The following is an 18290-nucleotide window of genomic DNA, read 5'->3' as shown; positions in this document are numbered from 1 at the left end:
GGACATTTTGAGCATATTTGAATATTGGGGGGGGGGGGGGATGTGTCCCCCCCAATATCTATTATAATTACGGCGTTGCGGGGAGTTATAGTCTGCGCTTGTGTACGAGCCGTCGAGTCATCAGTGCTGATATTTATGGGTTCAAAAGCAGGCAGCCACCCACGATTGCATGATGATCTCAGCGTGGTCATCAATGACCGCACAAAGAAACGGCTGTGGACATTTGGCATTTCACTTAATTGTGCTCCGCTCGTGAGCTCCAGAACGCGTTGAACCATAAACATGCATCCACCCGCCCGCAGCAAAGACACAGATCCCCCGTGTAGTTTTAACAGACTGTTGCGGCAAGTGCTGTTAGCGAGCACCTATGAAGGCCGGCACGGCACACGAGGGGGTGAGTGGCCATGGCCACGCCCGGCCGCCTTTGTCTCCCCAGTGGCGATATTTACACACCGCGCCAGGTACTCATTTAAGACTTGAGTCGACATAGGGGACACCAGGGCCGCTTCAGATCATGGTCGATGGGTTCGTAACCGCGCTACACCACCGCTGCACATGGCAACCCATCCAACCCCCCAGAGGCACAGACAGTGAATCTGTGAGACTCTGGCGAGCTGTGGAGCTCTTGTCGACTGGTGTCCAGCCGACGCTGAGGTCGGCGGTGGCGGAAAATTCCAGAGGAAGTTACACAGCTGGATACATTGAACAATGATATGTATACTCAATAATGCGTACGCGTAATCAAAGATAAACTCGGACGAGGCGACGGAATAAATACAATAAATAGAGGACGCAATAAGAGCGAGCGTTACAAATTACAAAAAGGATCAAATATACTCGCAAATTAAGGGTTCATAATAAAGGTTTTGGGGTTATATCGCGTTATTAGATCGCGTTATTTATAGTTATAAATATCTTTATAAACAACGCGATCTCACCCAAAAACCTTTATTATGAATAATATTGGTCGCGAAAGCCGACGTGATAAACCAAATTAACGGTTATCAAATCACTCCTGCAAGTCATCGGTGCAAGTCACAGAGCAAATGTCGCTGTCGTTGACATGAAGGGAGCCAGGCTCAAGCCTGCTTACCATACGAGATCTGATGAGATTGAACGCATTCCGGGTGATTTGCCGATAGGCTGCTCAGCGATGCAGTGTGATAAATAAATAAAACCGTGAAGGGAACACAAGCCACTACTGTGCCCCGTTGCGCAGTAAGTAATGTTACATTGAATTTGTATTTAAAGCTTTCGTGACTGCAGGGATTCATATTCTTGGTTCTTTCGGCAAAGTCACGTAGAAGGGAAACAATAAAGTAATACAAAATATAAAAATATAAAAAATAACATTTTTTCTTTTATTGTTTCCCTTCTACGTGACTTTACCGAAAGAACCAAGAATACAACGTCACATTACTTTGAAGATTGCTTGGTGTACGGCAGTGGTCGTATGGCACCACAGTGTTGATTGTGAGTTAGCAAACACATTTTGGAATAAATAACATTGAGAGAATGTAACGTCCGGCATGGCTCACTGATGAGTTGGTAGGAGTCCTCGGCTATGTGGTGGCTCGGAGGTCGGAGCGCTAAGCTGGCACCTGGGTTCGAATCGAGGATTCCGCCACTGCCTGTGATAAAGTGGGTTGATGTCTGGGTCATGTAGCCCGCATGCCCAGCCACCGCATGCCTAAACAGCTTTTGTTCGGCCGGATAGAGGGGGCTAAACGGGCGCGACACGGGCTAGAGAAGAGATGGAGTGATGCGGTACAGGAGGACGTGGAGCTAAGTGGACTTGCCGATGACTGGTACCAGCGGGGTCAAGATCGGCCTCTGTGGAGGAGGCTCGTGAAGGACGCTGCTACTGGGCAGTTGGAGGCAGTCGCCCTCCAGCAACAACAGAGGGCGGAGGAGCGACGCTCACAACAACGAGCGGAGCGCCGGGTGGCTAAAGCACAGCAAGTTGGCACAGTAGGGGGCACAGGTGGTGCATCAGCCAGTCGTCTCAGTCAGTCGACCCGTGGCACCTGGGTCTGCCCCGTGACATCCTGCCAGCGGGCGTTCGACACTTCACGTGGCCTCAAGGTGCACATGGCCTGGCACAAGCGTCGTGGTGACGTCACCGCCACTTAGTGGCGAATGGCGGTTGTTGTTCAGCATGGTCACCAATGGCTGCACAAACAAGCACCGCATTACATTTAGTTTTGATCTTAATTCGGCTAAATTCCAGCCCTGAGGATTAAAATATTTGTTTGGCTCTCATTGCAATGGACATTGCTCTCGGTGACAGCGTGGCTGTGGAAGATTGCTGCCCCGACCGTGTGGGTTAAAGGTCACGTCAAGGGGACTCGGAGGTGGCTCTGTGATGTCCGCTTCCCGTGGGCCGTTATTCAGGGGTTGCACTGCTTTAAGATAGATGGATTCTGCTTGTCACGATGGCGAGGGGGCAGTGGGAAACCCCAGATTTAACCCTCGGGGCTCAGTCATGCCAGCTCAGCCTTGTCAGCCACACGGCTGCCCCTACAAGAGTACGTGCAAGAACGTGCAGTCGCTACCGCATGTAATCTTGGTGAGACTAGGCATTGGTGAGACTGGGCATTGGTGAGGCTAGGCATTAGTGAGACTAGGCATTAGTGAGACTAGGCATTGGTGAGGCTAGGCATTGGTGAGGCTAGGCATTGGTGAGACTAGGCATTGGTGAGGCTAGGCATTGGTGAGACTAGGCATTGGTGAGGCTAGGCATTAGTGAGACTAGGCATTGGTGAGACTAGGCATTGGTGAGGCTAGGCATTGGCGAAACTAGGCATTGGTGAGACTAGGCATTGGTGAGGCTAGGCATTGGTGAGGCTAGGCATTGGTGAGACTAGGCATTGGTGATGCTAGGCATTGGTGAGACTAGGCATTGGTGAGGCTAGGCATTGGTGAGGCTAGGCATTGGTGAGACTAGGCATTGGTGAGGCTAGGCATTGGTGAGACTAGGCATTGGTGAGGCTAGGCATTGGTGAGGCTAGGCATTGGTGAGACTAGGCATTGGTGAGGCTAGGCATTGGTGAGGCTAGGCATTGGTGAGGCTAGGCATTGGTGAGGCTAGGCATTGGTGAGGCTAGGCATTGGTGAGGCTAGGCATTGGTGAGGCTAGGCATTGGTGAGGCTAGGCCATAAAGAAGGCTGTCTCCGGTGTAGGCCAATCGCTTTCAAAGACAATGGCCATCTATTATGTTATCAGAGCATGTTTGTTTGCATGTTCACCACAAATACCGTGTGTGGTTAATGGAGACATGGCCAAAAGGCGCACAACTCAAAGACAATGCACCATCAGAGTATGAGAGCTCGGAGTAAGCATTTACACCATTGGAACCTCATTTGGTGTCATCTGGTCCAACCCATGTGAGACTCGGCTCTAAGGAAAGCTGTCTCGGGTGTGGACCAATCAACTTCAAGGACAGTGCATACATTATCACAGTTATGTTTTTTGTTTGCATTATGACTGCAGGTATTGTGGTCGATGCAAACATGACTCCTTGTAAAAAAAGGTGTCAGTTTTGTTGCCAGATAGAAGGGTAAAAAAAACAATTATCACCTGTTTTATTGCCAGAAAGGATAACAACTATTCTTATTGTTCATAATCTTTCACTAATTTAGTACTTGCAGGATATAATTGTACACGTATATAATCCGCGGTTCTCGAAATATTGTCATCATTTAAAGGTGGCGTTCCCAATATGTCAATTTGCTTAATAAACCCGCACGTACAATTAGCACGGTTGGCTACGTGCGGTGCTAAATAATAAATTCAACATACATACTGTACATACAAAACATGTTACTTCCATAGAGACCTACATTACCTTAGCCCATTTACAGCTTGGAGTGTGAATTCAATTTTATTTTATGTTATAAAGGTATATTGTGTAATTCCGGAAATCGCTTCCACTATTATTTCACAGACATTCTGCACTAAAAAAAAACCGACTTCGCGAAAAAAGTTCCGCTCATCCCGACGAGGTGCCGCGGCGAGCTGGAACTCGCACACGCGAATTCCGAATAAAGATAAGGAACAAAAAAATATTCTTAGGTTTTTTCGGTAAAGTCACGTAGGTAAAAAAAACATTAAAAAGTAAAATAAAATAAAAAATTACGACGTTTTGGAGGCAACACAAGCTTCCGTCTTCAGGTGGTACCGTCACAGCCACGACAGCTGTATCAAGTTAATAAAAAATCACGACGTTTCGGAGGCGACACAAGCTTCCGTCTTCAGCCACGACAGCTGTATCAAGTTTACTTGATACAGCTGTCGTGGCTGTGACGGTACCACCTGAAGACGGAAGCTTGTGTTGCCTCCGAAACGTCGTGATTTTTTTTATTTTACTTTTTAATGTTTTTTTACCTACGTGACTTTACCGAAAAAACTTAAGAATATGAATCATTGCAGTCACGAAAGCTTCAAATCTAGAACAAAAAAATCCCACACGCTCAAAGTCCAAGGGGTGAAGAAGGCCTGCCTGCCCGCGAAGAGACAAACGTGGCAGCGTTTCGTTTCGGCGTTGGGCCAGCGGAGGCGTCGGAGGTAACCCGCTCGACACGCACGCACAACGATGTGCAAGCCCCCCAGAGAGTGCACCGCGGCGACGTTTGGACGGTGTTTGACAGCGGCCTGTCATCGCCACCCACGCAGGTGTCTCGTGCATCGCCGCACTTTCCAACGCGGACGTGCCCGACTATACGTTTTTTTTTACGAGCGCCATAGAAGTGGCATTCCTAAGGTATTGTATGCATACCAAAAACCGCCACTAAGTGACGGTGACTTCACCAGACTGCCTGTGCCAGGCCAGGTGCACTTTGAGGCCACGTGAAGTGCCGAAGGCTCACTGACAGGGTCTCGGGACAGACCCAGCAGGTGCCATGGGTCGGCTGATTTAGATGACCGGTAGATGCACACCAGCTGTACTCCCCACTGTGCCACCTTCGCTTAATTTCATCCGCCCGGCGCTCTGCTCGTTGTGAGCGTCGCTCCTCTGCCCTCCGTTTTTGCTGGAGGGCGACTGCCTCCAACTGCTCGGTAGAAGCAGCGTCCTTCACGAGCCTCCTCCACAGAGGCCGATCTTGACGGCCGCCGGTACCAGTCGTCGGCAAGTCCACTCAGTTCCATATTCTCCCGTACGGATGCACAAATAGCCGGAGGAATGCGCGGAGCACCTCCGAGGTTCGTCCCCACAATGAAATTCCACTCGGAGACAGGGGGCGTCTGAGTGCCAGATACTCATGGTGGGGGGGGGGGGGTTATCTTCTTTTTTGTTGTTGTAGCTTTCAGGAACGACCGTTTTCCGAGGGTTACTAATAACACCGCGCGCGCGGTCTTCATCCCTCGGAAGTTTCTAGGAAAAAGAAAAGAGCGACATCACTGAATGGTGTTTGCGGTCAAATATGCTCTGCGTTAAAAGGGGGCTTTAAAAGAGAACAGAGCAATAACGTCACTCTCTCTATCTCTCTGACCGTATTTAGGCCAGACCATTGAAATACAAAATTCATCTGAAGCTAATACGAACGAGAAACGTTGCGCACATTCTAGGACTGTGGAGCTTTCACAGGATTATGGGCGAGCAGTACAGCAGCACAAGGCACTTTCAAAGTTCGTGGTGAGAATTTATGGGATAAACGCTCAGCAGTTCCACATCTTTAGCGGCAGTTACGACTTATTGCATACACACTGTACGTGGGAATCCACAAGATCACCCTTTAAGACGTCTGTCGGGCAATACATTGACTGCAGCGTCGAACAGATTTTTTCAAATTGTATGTTATATTGCGGTGTAAAAGTTACTTACTTGATTTTATACAGTGCTGCGATGGATTCTGTGATTTATGGTCAATTCCACGCATTATAATACGGTGAATGTATGACTCACGTTGCATCTGGATGTGGAATAACCTTCACTTAGCCGGGCATGGTGGTGCACGCCTTGAGACCCAGACCTCTGGAGGAAAGGGTTGGTGGATTCACGCAGGATTGTGAAACCACACAACCCGCTGGGCTATGAGCTGGGCCAAGAGATGGCAGTACAGAACATCGTTTCATGAAACCATCTGCGTGGAGCCTTGAAGCGTTTCCCCCCTTGCTAGGAATGGGGTTTGTCCCCAGGTCACGCTGGATTCCTCCAACATGCCACTCATTCGTCGAATTGGCCAAAAACAGCACAAGGGCAGGACCATCATGGGCACAAAGTCTTGAGACACACAGTGAGGCTTGCTGGATAAACAGCGGTCATGATACATTGTACTGAAGCAGGTGAGAATCGAGGAGACCACAAGAGCCTCCCTTGCAAGAGAGAGATCTGTGTCACCAAAAATCACGAAAATAAATATAAAAGGGCCGTGAAAATATAAATCGGAGACCAAAAAAATAACCGTGTCACGTGACATAAAATATATTGCACAAAGGTAACATATTGTTGTATAATACATCCCCTGCAGCGTAAGTCGACTACAGACGATTATGTCTCAGATTGATCAAAGTGCACTTACAGTCGATTACACGGCATATAGACAGTGACAAATATACTGTACAATATTCAACGTAAAAAGGGATATTGCCAGAAATGTCGCTAAGCTATATTATATATCATTATACAGTGCCCTGCGGTGGCGAGATGTTAACTACCTCGCCTGGTATGCAGAAGGTCGTGGTTTCAACCCCGACCCTGACGCCTGCTGTATATTTGGAGTTTTCGTGTTCTCCCCGTTGTCGCGTGGATTTTTCTCTGAGGCCTTCGAATTTCTCCCTCCACATTTATCAACGACGTGTAATTTTGGAGTAATTTGCTGCTCTGAATATCCACGTGATGAGCTGTCATTTGTGGCCAGGTCGCTTCTGAAAAATGGCAATACAGCTCAGTGGGGCTTGGTAATATACATTGTTTCCTTTTAATGCCACTGTTGTTGTTCCCGGCGGAGTCCAGTTACAAATTAACGCAAGTAGCATAACGAAACAAACTCATCCGCATGCGTAGAGCATGCAGCATGCAATCTCATGCGGGGTCTCTCCACACACACACACTGAGGGCTTTTGCTCCGCCTCTGGGCCGTACCAGGTCCCCCGCCTCCACACTGACAACTTTAAAGCGCTGCCGCTGCTGCTGCTAGTCCGGCACAGCGCGCAAGGTGGGGACATTATCTCTGTGGCGAGCAGGCGGCGGACACCGAGACGGGAGGGGAGACACGGGGAGAGAGACACGGGTAGAGGAGACACGGGGGAGAGGAGACGCAGGGAGAGAGGAGGAGAGAGAGAGAGGGGAGACACTGGGAGAGACACGGAGAGAGACGGGGGTAGAGGACACACGGGGGAGAGGACACGGAGAGCGACACGGAGAGAGAGGAGACGCAGGGAGAGAGGAGGAGGAGGCACGGCGCGTGTTGCCATGGCCAGGCGCTCCCGCGCTACCACGAGGGGTAGCAGCAGCAGCGGCAGCGGCTCTCTGCTGCTCGCCATCCCCACCACCACCACCATCATCACCATCTCCACCACCTTCCTCGCCTTGCTCTGCTTCGCTGCGCCTTGCGGAGGAGCGCAGCTGCTGCAACAACAACAACACCACCATCATCATCACCACCAGGATGTGGTGGATACGGGGGGCCACAGTCTGCACCCCCCTTACTTCAACCTGGCCGAGGGGGCCGCGATCTCGGCCACGGCGACGTGCGGCCACGACGCGGGCGGGCAGCCCCGGGAGCAGCTCTACTGCAAGCTGGTGGGCGGGCCCGTGGCCGGGGACCCCGCGCAGACCATACAGGTGGGTCGTGAGCGCGGGCAGCGTGGGGGGGTAGGGGGGCAGGGGGAGTAGGGGGGTAGGGGGGGGGGGTAGAGGGGCAGGGGGGGTAGGGGGGGGTAGAGGGGCAGGGGGGGTAGGGGAGTAGGGGGGGGTAGAGGGGTAGGGGGAGTGGGGGGGGGTAGAGGGGTAGGGGGTAGGGGGGCAGGGGGGGTAGGGGAGTGGGGGGGGGGTAGAGGGGTAGGGGGATTAGAGGGGTAGGGGGGCAGGGGGGGTAGGGGAGTAGGGGGGGTAGAGGGGTAGGGGGAGTAGAGGGGTAGGGGGGCAGGGGGGGTAGGGGAGTAGGGGTAGAGGGGTAGGGGGGCAGGGGGTAGGGGGGCAGGGGGGGTAGGGGAGTAGAGGGGGGTAGAGGGGCAGGGGGGGTAGGGGGGCAGGGGGGGTAGGGGAGTAGGGGGGTAGAGGGGCAGGGGGGGTAGGGGGGTAGAGGGGCAGGGGGGTTAGAGGGGTAGGGGGGCAGGGGGGGTAGGGGAGTAGGGGTAGGGGGGCAGGGGGGTAGGGGAGTAGAGGGGGGTAGAGGGGCAGGGGGGGTAGGGGGGCAGGGGGGGTAGGGGAGTAGGGGGGGTAGAGGGGCAGGGGGGGTAGAGGGGTAGGGGGGGAGTAGGGGTAGAGGGGTAGGGGGGCAGGGGGTAGGGGGGCAGGGGGGGTAGGGGAGTAGAGGGGGGTAGAGGGGCAGGGGGGTAGGGGGGCAGGGGGGGTAGGGGAGTAGGGGGGGTAGAGGGGCAGGGGGGGTAGAGGGGTAGGGGGGCAGGGGGGGTAGGGGAGTAGGGGGGGTAGAGGGGTAGGGGGGTAGGGGGGCAGGAGGGGCAGGGGGGGTAGAGGGGCAGGGGGGGTAGGGGGGTAGAGGGGCAGGGGGGGTAGGGGGGTAGAGGGGCAGGGGGGGTAGAGGGGCAGGGGGGTAGGGGAGTAGGGGGGGGGGGTAGAGGGGCAGGGGGGGTAGGGGGGGTAGAGGGGCAGGGGGTAGGGGGGGTAGAGGGGCAGGGGGGGTAGGGGGGGGGCAGGGGGGGAAGCGACACGTGCGCAGTGTGCGAGTCGGGATGACCGCACCTGCATTGTGTGCACAGAGACAAAGACCCCCCCCTCCTTTAGACAGGCTGCTGGGGGGGGGGGGTAATCGCTGTTTGCGAGCAGCTGCGAAGGTCGGTGCTGATGTGTCCGCAGAGCGCCAGGTGGTAGTCGCTTTAAAGGCTGAGTCGACCTGACATTGGCCGCGAGCGGGGATCGAACTCGGGTGGCCAGGTTGGTAGCGGAGGGCGCTAGACGCTGCTGCCGCTTCACCGCAGATCCATCATCACACGGCAGGCACGTGAGGTCAGGGGAGGCACAGGATCACCTGTCATACTCCAATGAAAATAGCTGTTACGAAAATAATAATAGTAAAATAAAATAAATGATTAAGATTTTTCCACCGATCTGTGTTATAAATGTCATTTCTGTACGATTCCAATCATTTTGATCGTCAAAATCGCCAGGTTTGCGGAGCTCCGCTGCAAATACAGGAAGAGACGAGAGGTGAGGCAGCGACGAGCTCAGCCTCCCCTCTGATTGCGCAACCCCTCAGTAGCTGGATGGAGCGCGTGCCTGTTACTATCTCAGTATGTCACCAATGTAATGTTTGTAGACCCCTTCATTTCATGTCCTCGCCTTCCATACCCCAGGTAACTTATTTGACACGTATATGTCATGAAACTGCAATGAAAATAACAATTGCTGAAGTGTAAAAAAAAAATTATTGCTGTGGTTGTCCCACCTGATGACGGACGCTTGTGTTGCGCCCGAAACGTCGTGATTTAATTTCATTTTCTACCTACGTGACTTTACCGAAAGAACCAATCCCTGCAGTCACGAAAACCTCAAATCTAGATTACCCACACACCTGTTGTATGTATTCACCCTTGTGTATGCATACACCTGTCCGCATGTGCCCGTGTTTTGTATGCATTGACCTGCCTCTATTTCTATAACCAGTCTGTATATGGCTCTGTGAAGCGTGTGCCGTGTGTAGTATATCAGCAGTCGGTTGTCCGCATCAATGTTCCCGCATCCTGCAAGTAGTGCCTCTTGTTTGTCCACGTACACGTGCTAGTCGACACGTGGCCTGCGGCCTACACCTGCCCGTCTGAATGCCGCACGATTTACCAAAGCACAGTCGATCCGTCATCACTCTGTCGCTCGATTAATCGTGAAATTAGTTGCAACTCAAACTCTCGGCCTCCGTTACCACGTGTGCCTCTGGACGGGAGGTTAATGGGCAGAGCTTGGTGACGCCATCGGTGGCATCGTCATCATCATCGTCCCGACTGGGCGTGGCTTGTAGGGGGTTTCCCGCCTTCGGTAGGCAGTTTGTGAGGGTGAAGCGCCAGCAAGTAAATAAAGACAAAGCCCCCCACCCCCGTATAGCCTTGACAGACTGTAGGGGCAAGTGCAGTTAGCGAGCACCTATGAATGCCGTCACGGCACACGAGGGGGTGGGTGACAGCACCACGCCCGGCCGCCTTTGTCCCCCCAGTGGCAATGTTCACACACCACACCAGGTACTCATTTGAGGCTGAGTCGACCTAAGGGAGGCTAAGGACCGGTTCAGATAATCGTTACCGGTGTTGGTCGTGAGCGAGAATCGAATTCGGGTCGCCGGGTTTGTAGCGCAGCGTAGCACTAACCGCTACACTACCGCTCCCCCCACACACACACACACACCTGTGCACATGCATATCACTGTACTACATAGACGTCAGTTTCACACACACACACACCTGTGTCTTCATGTACCTATCTACAAATATATCTATCCATAGTGTAAAAATACTTGCTGTAGTCGCGTATTTGGCTTGTCTGTTCTTTACCTTTAGATTTAAAGCTTTCGTGACTGCAGGGATTCATATTCTTGGTTCTTTCGGTAGTCACTTAGAAGGGAAATAATAAAATAATAAAAATCAAACAATAAAATTCTCACGACGTTTCGATTGCTTGTGTTGCAATCGACATGTCGTGAAAATGTTATTGCTTTATTTTTATGATTTTATTATTTGCCTTCTACGTGACTTTACCGAAAGAACCAAGAATATGTTCTTTACCTGTTTCGGTGTGGGTGAAGTATGGTTAAATAACCCCCCCCCCCCCAACGCCGATGATAGACGGTTGTGGTGTCACTTTGTGGACACGTCTCCACCCGCCCTCCGTCTCGATGCGCAAACTCCCGCGGCCAATTTATCACTCCGGTCGGCGTTCGAAGCAAGGACTTGCGACCCTCGAACGGATGGCGCCACGCCCCCTGGATCACTCACGCGTGGAATTCCGTGGATCGACCAAATCGCTCGAGACCGCCGGTGTAGGGCAGCAAGAGACCGGTCGATGCGATCACTGTCGCAGTTTTGACTTAAAACTTTCGTGACTGCAGGAATTCATGTTCCATGTTTTTTTCGGTAAAGTCACGTAGATAGGAAAACTAATAAAAATAAAGTGAATACAAATATCACGACGTTTCGATCGCAACACAAGCGGTCGTCATCAGGAACGACGTCGTGCTATTTTTATTCACTTTATTATTATTTTATTGTTACTTTTTTCCTATCTACGTGACTTTACCGAAAGAACCACGGAATAAGAGGTCACGATGTTCGGCGCAACGGTCATTCGCTGGCCATGCGTGACGAATGAATGAATGAATCTCTCTCTCCACGCTGACATGCGCATTTGGCAGTTGCAATGCGGTTCCATGGTTGCCCGAGGGGACAGGAGCCTCAGAGTAAGGCAGCGAAGGCTGTGGATGGCTCTCCTGACAGTTCCCAGGCACGGCTGCATCACGCAAGTAGTATGCGCCAGGTCTCGAGTGTAAGGGAGAGAGAGAGAGAGTTGCGAGTCATTTACATGTTTACATTCAGTTCTTGCCGTGTGCTAATAAATCTGGAAATACAGTGCGGTGCACGCATGTTATTGCGGTTGTTTATACACCAGGACACGTTCTAGTTACAGCCCTACGTTTCTCTTTAATGCCAGTGCGATGCCGGACTGCAAACCACGAACACGAATTAGGGTGGCTGGTCCTTGCATCTGCTGTTGAAGAGTTGTAATCGGCAGCTGCATCGCCAGGATGTTCAGTTCCAAGAGCCAGACCCATCGTTTGCCGATCGTCCACGAGCCCAGACCACATATCTCACTTGGCAGTTCCACCTGAGTTGGCACGAGTTTAGTGGCTTCCAGTTCTCGAATGTGGCCAGCAACAATTCACATTCACGACGCGGTGACCGTTATTACACGAGTGTGGTTTTCAAGCGAAGCGCTCTCATTAGCCACGTACATTCATCGCTACGAATCAAGTTTTGTTACATTAGATGGTTACCGATTTCTGCTCTGGCCCAATGGACCTGTGTGCCGAATTACTAAAGTGTGCCTGCCACCTGCTGTCGGATGAATGTTGAAGAGCAAAGACCCTGTGGTTGAATTCGTCACTGGAGGAAGACACTCTACTGCTCCTAAAATAGCCCCATACCCCGACTTTTAAATTCACCTGCGGCTGCTTTAAATAAAGGATCCCGCCATTGCAACATTCACTTCGCTTTTTGCTGTTCCTCGGGGGTGTTATTGACACTAGAGATAATGAGTCACAGTGAGCTCTTAACCTCGTGAAATTTAAAGTCAATAATGTATCCCCGCTAAATCTGCGGGGTTATGTTGATCTCCTCTCGCGTCTTTGAGCCACGATTCAAATGCTGCATTCCTATAGCGTGATCGTTCCTATCCGTAGAACAACCAGTATTCCCTTCCCGTAAAGTAGTCCTCAATTTATCGACCTCCCCAAAAGGTTGATGGACTGAGTCAATGTCCAACCGGGATTTGAAACTCGCGACCCCGGCTGATTGTGAGTGTCGTAGTGTGACATCACACTCCATTGCCACGTGGCCACACGGTTGAATTAAGGGGCGCTGATGGATGCTCCTGCGCGCACCGACACACTGACACATCACTGACACACCACTGACACACCACTGACACACCGACACACCACTGACATACCACTGACATACCACTGACACATCACTGACACACCACTGACACACCGACACATCACCGATACGCCATCGACACACCACTGACACGCCACCGACACGCCACCGACACGCCACCGACACACCACCGACACGCCACCGACACGCTACCGACACGCCACCGACACACCACCGACACACCACCGACGCATCACTGACACACCACCGACACACCACCGACACACCACTGACACACCACTGACACGCCACTGACACACACCAGTTGCTGGTGAGCAGAGCTGGTGGCGGTGCGAGGCCTCAGCAGGAATAAGCAAAACGCTTTACGGGCCCCATCGGCTCAAGGGCCCCGAATTTCATCGCTGGATTACGCGTGCACCAGCTAAATGCCGAGTGCGTCTGTGCTCGCGTGATCTCACGTCCTCTGTCACTGCGTCTCTTCGCTGCATCTCTCACTTCACGGCGGTACACATGCACACGTACGTTGAACTTCTTTCGCACCGTGCGTAGCCAAACGTCTTGAGCAATCTTCTCATCTATACCTTTGTCTTTTGCCCCGTATATTTCGCTTCACACTACATTTCCATGTAAGTATAAATACATATATTTTTTTTACCTTTCATCTCCATACATTTGCATCTCTCGGCTGCATATCGTCTCACTTGTAACCTCCCGACGTCTTCTTTGTTGAAGGTGAAAATAAAATAAAAATTGTTACACGGTGCCACCACCTCCGCTGGCTTTCAAACAGCCCGCTTTCCACGCTTGCGAGATTTGGGCTGGACCGCCGGTGGCTGCCCGATGTTGGAGCCCAGAACCTCGACGGTGGCGGGCTCTGCTTGGGGATGGATCATTGCGAGATCTCGAGAAGAGCCTCCTTTTAGCGGGTGTCGCATTTTTCACGGGAAGCGTTGAAATGATGTCTCCTAGACACCGGCCCCGAGCCGAAGAACTCGCAATCACCTGTCAGCCGGGTCGGCAGCTTTGGCTTTAAAAAATACAAATAAACTACGGTGGCATTTCTGTACAAAATAAATAAATCCAAACGTGAATGTTCGTTTTGGCATGCGCAAAGGACATGCGAATTTAAATGTATGTCCGTCTCGTTTTGGATATGAAACAGTTGCAGCACTATCGCTTTTTGTAAACGTCTTTCTTCAACCAAATGCCAAAAAAGGCAAGTATATGTACGTGCGTTTTGTAACCGATGAATGTCAAAAATGTCACATTCTGATGTTACGGGACAGCCGTACAAATTGGCACGAGGGTGGGAACCGGAGCCATTTGCTGCGGGCCTTTTTTTTCCAGGAACAGGGTGCGCGTGCTGATCAGCTAACGATCGCCCTGCAGGACAACTCCACCTGAAGGTGTCGTGCGTTAAGTAGACCGTGGAAGCAGCTGGACCGATGAGCATTCTGATCCGATGTGAAACCAAATTGAACTGAACTGTTTGAAACCGTATTTCCCGAAGCTTCACTGGCAGCTTTTGTAAAATTGCTCGAGTGACCCTGAAGAAATTGCTTATTTTTTGGGTCGTTTGTTGACCTTCCCCTGCAACTCCGATGAGCACGGTTGGCTACGCACGATGCTGAAGAGGTTCTGTACATTAATGACTGGGCACTGCCTCCTCGTAACCAGCTGTGCTGGTGACGCATGCTTGTTATTCAGGAAATTGTAGGGCAGGGTTGGTGGGGCGCACGTTTATGGGTGCCTGCTTGAGATATTCTTCTAATAGGCGGGTCAAGTCCCCAGTGGGAGACAGTACAGCAAGTATGCTTTGTGACCTGTTCGCACAGTGTGATTGAATGTTGTTTTCCCCATGCATGCAAAGCACTTGAAATAACCACATGGTCGATCGTGTACCGCTGTGTAGCATTGCAGGCTCGTAACAACGCGCGGATTTAGATTATTTGGCTGCTCTCCATTTCCACGTGATAAGCCACTTCGTTGAGCTATAAATTGTGGTCAGGTCGCATCTGAAAAGAGCTGCATGGGCTACCTGGTAAAATAAAAATAGTTTAGTTTAGGACTCCTCGATTATAATCGATTCATAACGCTCATAAGAGCAATGATTCGTCCGTGTGTTATTCAACCGCAGTGAAATTTGCATGCAAATTATATTCTGGTGTTCGAGATTGGCTCGTTTAGAGTGAAAAAAATAGTTTGAAATGACAGAGCAAACAGGAATTCATATAAACGTGATGGTAAAATGAGACGACAAAGATTATTTATTTATTTAGAAAAAAAAATCATTACCCAGAATTGTAACGATTCATCCGCTCTGTGCGGTGGGTTGGGGGCGAGTGGGTGAATCTAACATGCCTCTACACCCGCATATCGTCCACACAGGTGCGCATACCCACATATACCCAAACACAAAGATCCCCCGTATAGCCTTAATAGACTGTTGGGGCAAGTGCTGTTCGCGAGCGCCTGTGAAGGCCGGCACGGCACACGGCGGGGTGCGTGGCCATCGCACCAACCACCCATTTGAGATTGAGTCTGTCCTAGAGGCCCAGGACCGGTTCAGATAATAGTCACCGGTGCTGGACGTGAGCGGGAATTGAACTCGTGTCACCTGGCTCGTAGCGCAGCCGCACTCATTCTGACCCACATCACATACGCTGTTGTTCCACGCCGGGGATGAGTTTGAGATACATTTGTTTTTGATGTACGATTGTTGGATACCTATGCCCATTTTGGGTTTTATTTTAGCAATTCCATATGTTCCGATTCACAAAATTCTAATAAATATTAATTGCTTATAAATGTAACAATTGGAAATGCGGTATTAATGATTCTATTTATTTATTTCGAACATAGAGTTACAGATAATTTAAGATGATGTAAGACATGTTTTCAGAAATAATGCAATGCAATTTTTGGCGGGAAAAGCACGGGGTGTTACGTCACATTTTTGGATCCATCTGAAACATTTGTGTCAATCCGAGATTGTGGATTCTAGGTCCGATTTAAAAGTATTTTTCATTACTACAAATATTGGAACCCATATCCTCCATCAGCGTTGCATCTACCCATAAGTCCAATATGGTACCTTATTAGGCAACGCCCTGGTATAGGAAAAAAAACACGAGGCCGTGTTATGCAATAAGGAACCATTCCCTTGTTGGGCAATCGCATTAAACTTCAGTACCATGTGCTGCCTGACACCGATGCGCTGGTGTTACTCTATGAAGGTAATGGGCAGTTGTTAAATGTTAAAGAATTGGACAACTTGGCACTACCATAATTTTTAGTTGGTAGATTAAAATCAACTGAAATCGTTTTAAAGGAACAGTGCCTCTTTATGAAACTGTCCATGAATGTCCGTCCACACTTCAGTCTGTTCTCGCCTTGCGTTTGGCAGGATGTTTCGGGAGCTAAATGCCAATGCCCGCGGTCTGCTGGCCACGGCGGGAGGGCCTCGGGGGAGACGGTTCGTGAAGTTTTCTTCCTTGAATGAGCGCAGACCACAGTGGTTTACTACACACGGCCCATAGTTTGGGTCGCGTAGCCACAGTAGCGGCTTGTTCTTTAACGTGTCACGTCTACGAAGGAGGAGATGTGTGCGTCAGCTTGCTGGTGGTCTCGTGCGGTTGGGATATTTGGGTCTCTTAATCGACAGACTTCACTGTGTCGTGAAGAGCACCTCCGATAGCACGGTCGGCTGCGTGCGGTGCAAAAGAAGTTTTAACGTACACACACATTCGAGAGCAGTAAACCAACGTGCCTGAACGGGGCGGTTCATATTAAGTTTCACATCGCCTGCTATGTGTGACCTATGGATCGGAAAGATGGACATTCAAGTAAAAACAAATTCAACACCGCGTAGGTTACGCAAGTACTCGCAGAGAGACGCGCGCCTGACGATTATCGTTGAGAGTCGGAAAAGCGTGGGAAGCCGTGAGAAGGGGACAGCCTTGGTTCTGCAGCGTGACGGGAAGATTGCACTTTATGTAAGAATAGGTTTTACCCTTTCTGGCAATGAAACGGGTGTTAAGATGTTTAAACACCAAACAGGAACGTTTTGCAAGGAATCATACCAGAGTATACTTTTGTTTGCATGTTCACCACAATTACGTGCGGTTAACGCAAACATGATTCCTTGCTAAAGGTTTCTGTTTGGTGTTTTAACATCTTAACACCTGCTGTTTGATTGCCAGAAGGTGCACAACCTATTCTTATATTTTGATACTGGCAAGAAGGGCCCCAGGTTGCACCTTTTGCAATTCGCCTGTGTGTGTGTGCGAGTGTTGTGTGCGGGTGTTGTGTGCGCTTGCTTTTTTTGTTTAAGTTCAGAGCATAGAAGAGCTCCGGTGTCGCCCCTTTCCATAGACGTCGTGTAATTCCTGGGATTGCTCGCAGCCACTTTGAAATGCCCCCTCCTGGCAGACGGCTAAACCCCGGTGGGGCAGCCACGGTGATGTGGAGAGGGGGCAAGCCGGGAGAGATAGAGGTGACAGCCGGCCGCAGAGAGGGCGGCTGGCCAGCAGAGAGGGCGGCCGGCAGAGACAGAGGGCAACCGAGAGACAGAGGCAGCCGGGGGTTCACACCACCCCCTTGTGTGTGGCGCAGGGGTTAGCGCGCTGCGCTGCAAACCCCGCGACCCGAGTTTGATTTACGCTCACGGCCAACACCAGTGACGATTATCTGAACTGGTTCTGGGCCTCCTCTAGGTCTACTCGGCCTCAAATGAGTACCCCGTGCGGTGTGTAAACATTATGCACACTCCGGTCATCCTCGTAGCGGCTTTTGGCTGCTGGCCATCGAACAAAGGCGGTCACCGCATCGCGCGCTTTTAGATGCTCTTCTGCGGCCGTCTGGAACGCTCTTCCTTTCGTTATTAGGAAGCCACTGGAGTTGTGCACTTTTCAATCATCTCGATTGAAATTCATTTCTTTAGAACAGCTTTTTGTGTTTAGTTTGTTGTCCTTCCCCCGCACCTCCGATTAGCGCGGTGGGCTACGTACAGTGCTGAAAGAAGTTCAACGCACTTCACTGCTGGGGAGACAAAGGTGGCCAGACCTGGTGCTGGCCACCCACCCCCTCGTGTGTCATGCCGGCCTTAATTGGCGTTTGCTAACAGCACTTGCCCCAACAGTCTGTTAAAGTTATACAGGAGATCTTTGTCGTGAGGCCTCCCGAACAGCGCAAGTGTAACGTTTGGTAAATGCGATGACTGGCGTCCCAATGTGCACAACATTTTTGTTCATATTTTTTAAATCGTGCCCGCACACCGCGATGCACGACAACATTTTTCCGGCTGGACCAGCCGATGCGGCCGCTGGGGCTGTGTGGTGGGTGGGAGAGCGTGCCACCACCCTGCCCCGTGAATGTAACAGCCCCATTACATTGTCAGCATCCGCCCACAGAGCTGCTCTCTCATTCGGAGCGTGCGGTGCCACGTGATTTTGAAAAAAGTGGCTTCGTTCAGGTCTCTCTCGCACCTCTGATTAGCGAGGTTGGC

At 51.1% G+C, this 18290-nt stretch overlaps 1 protein-coding gene across 1 annotated transcript in view; it reads left to right on the top strand.

Annotated features, from left to right (window-relative positions):
* Positions 1–7244: 7244 nt before the first annotated feature.
* Positions 7245–18290, top strand: part of LOC133353272 (laminin subunit alpha-5-like) — a 214122-nt gene continuing 203076 nt past the window's right edge. Inside the window, 1 exon segment of the mRNA XM_061569380.1 lies at positions 7245–7787. Within this exon segment, the coding sequence (XP_061425364.1) occupies positions 7416–7787 (372 nt within the window). The 5' untranslated portion in view covers positions 7245–7415.

The sequence above is a fragment of the Lethenteron reissneri genome, chromosome 43 (assembly GCF_015708825.2).
Source record: "Lethenteron reissneri isolate LAM-NWPU_2019-01 chromosome 43, ASM1570882v1, whole genome shotgun sequence".
Lineage (NCBI taxonomy): Eukaryota > Metazoa > Chordata > Hyperoartia > Petromyzontiformes > Petromyzontidae > Lethenteron > Lethenteron reissneri.
Note: the sequence above shows the minus strand (reverse complement) of the source record. Positions and strands in the feature narration are given on the sequence as shown.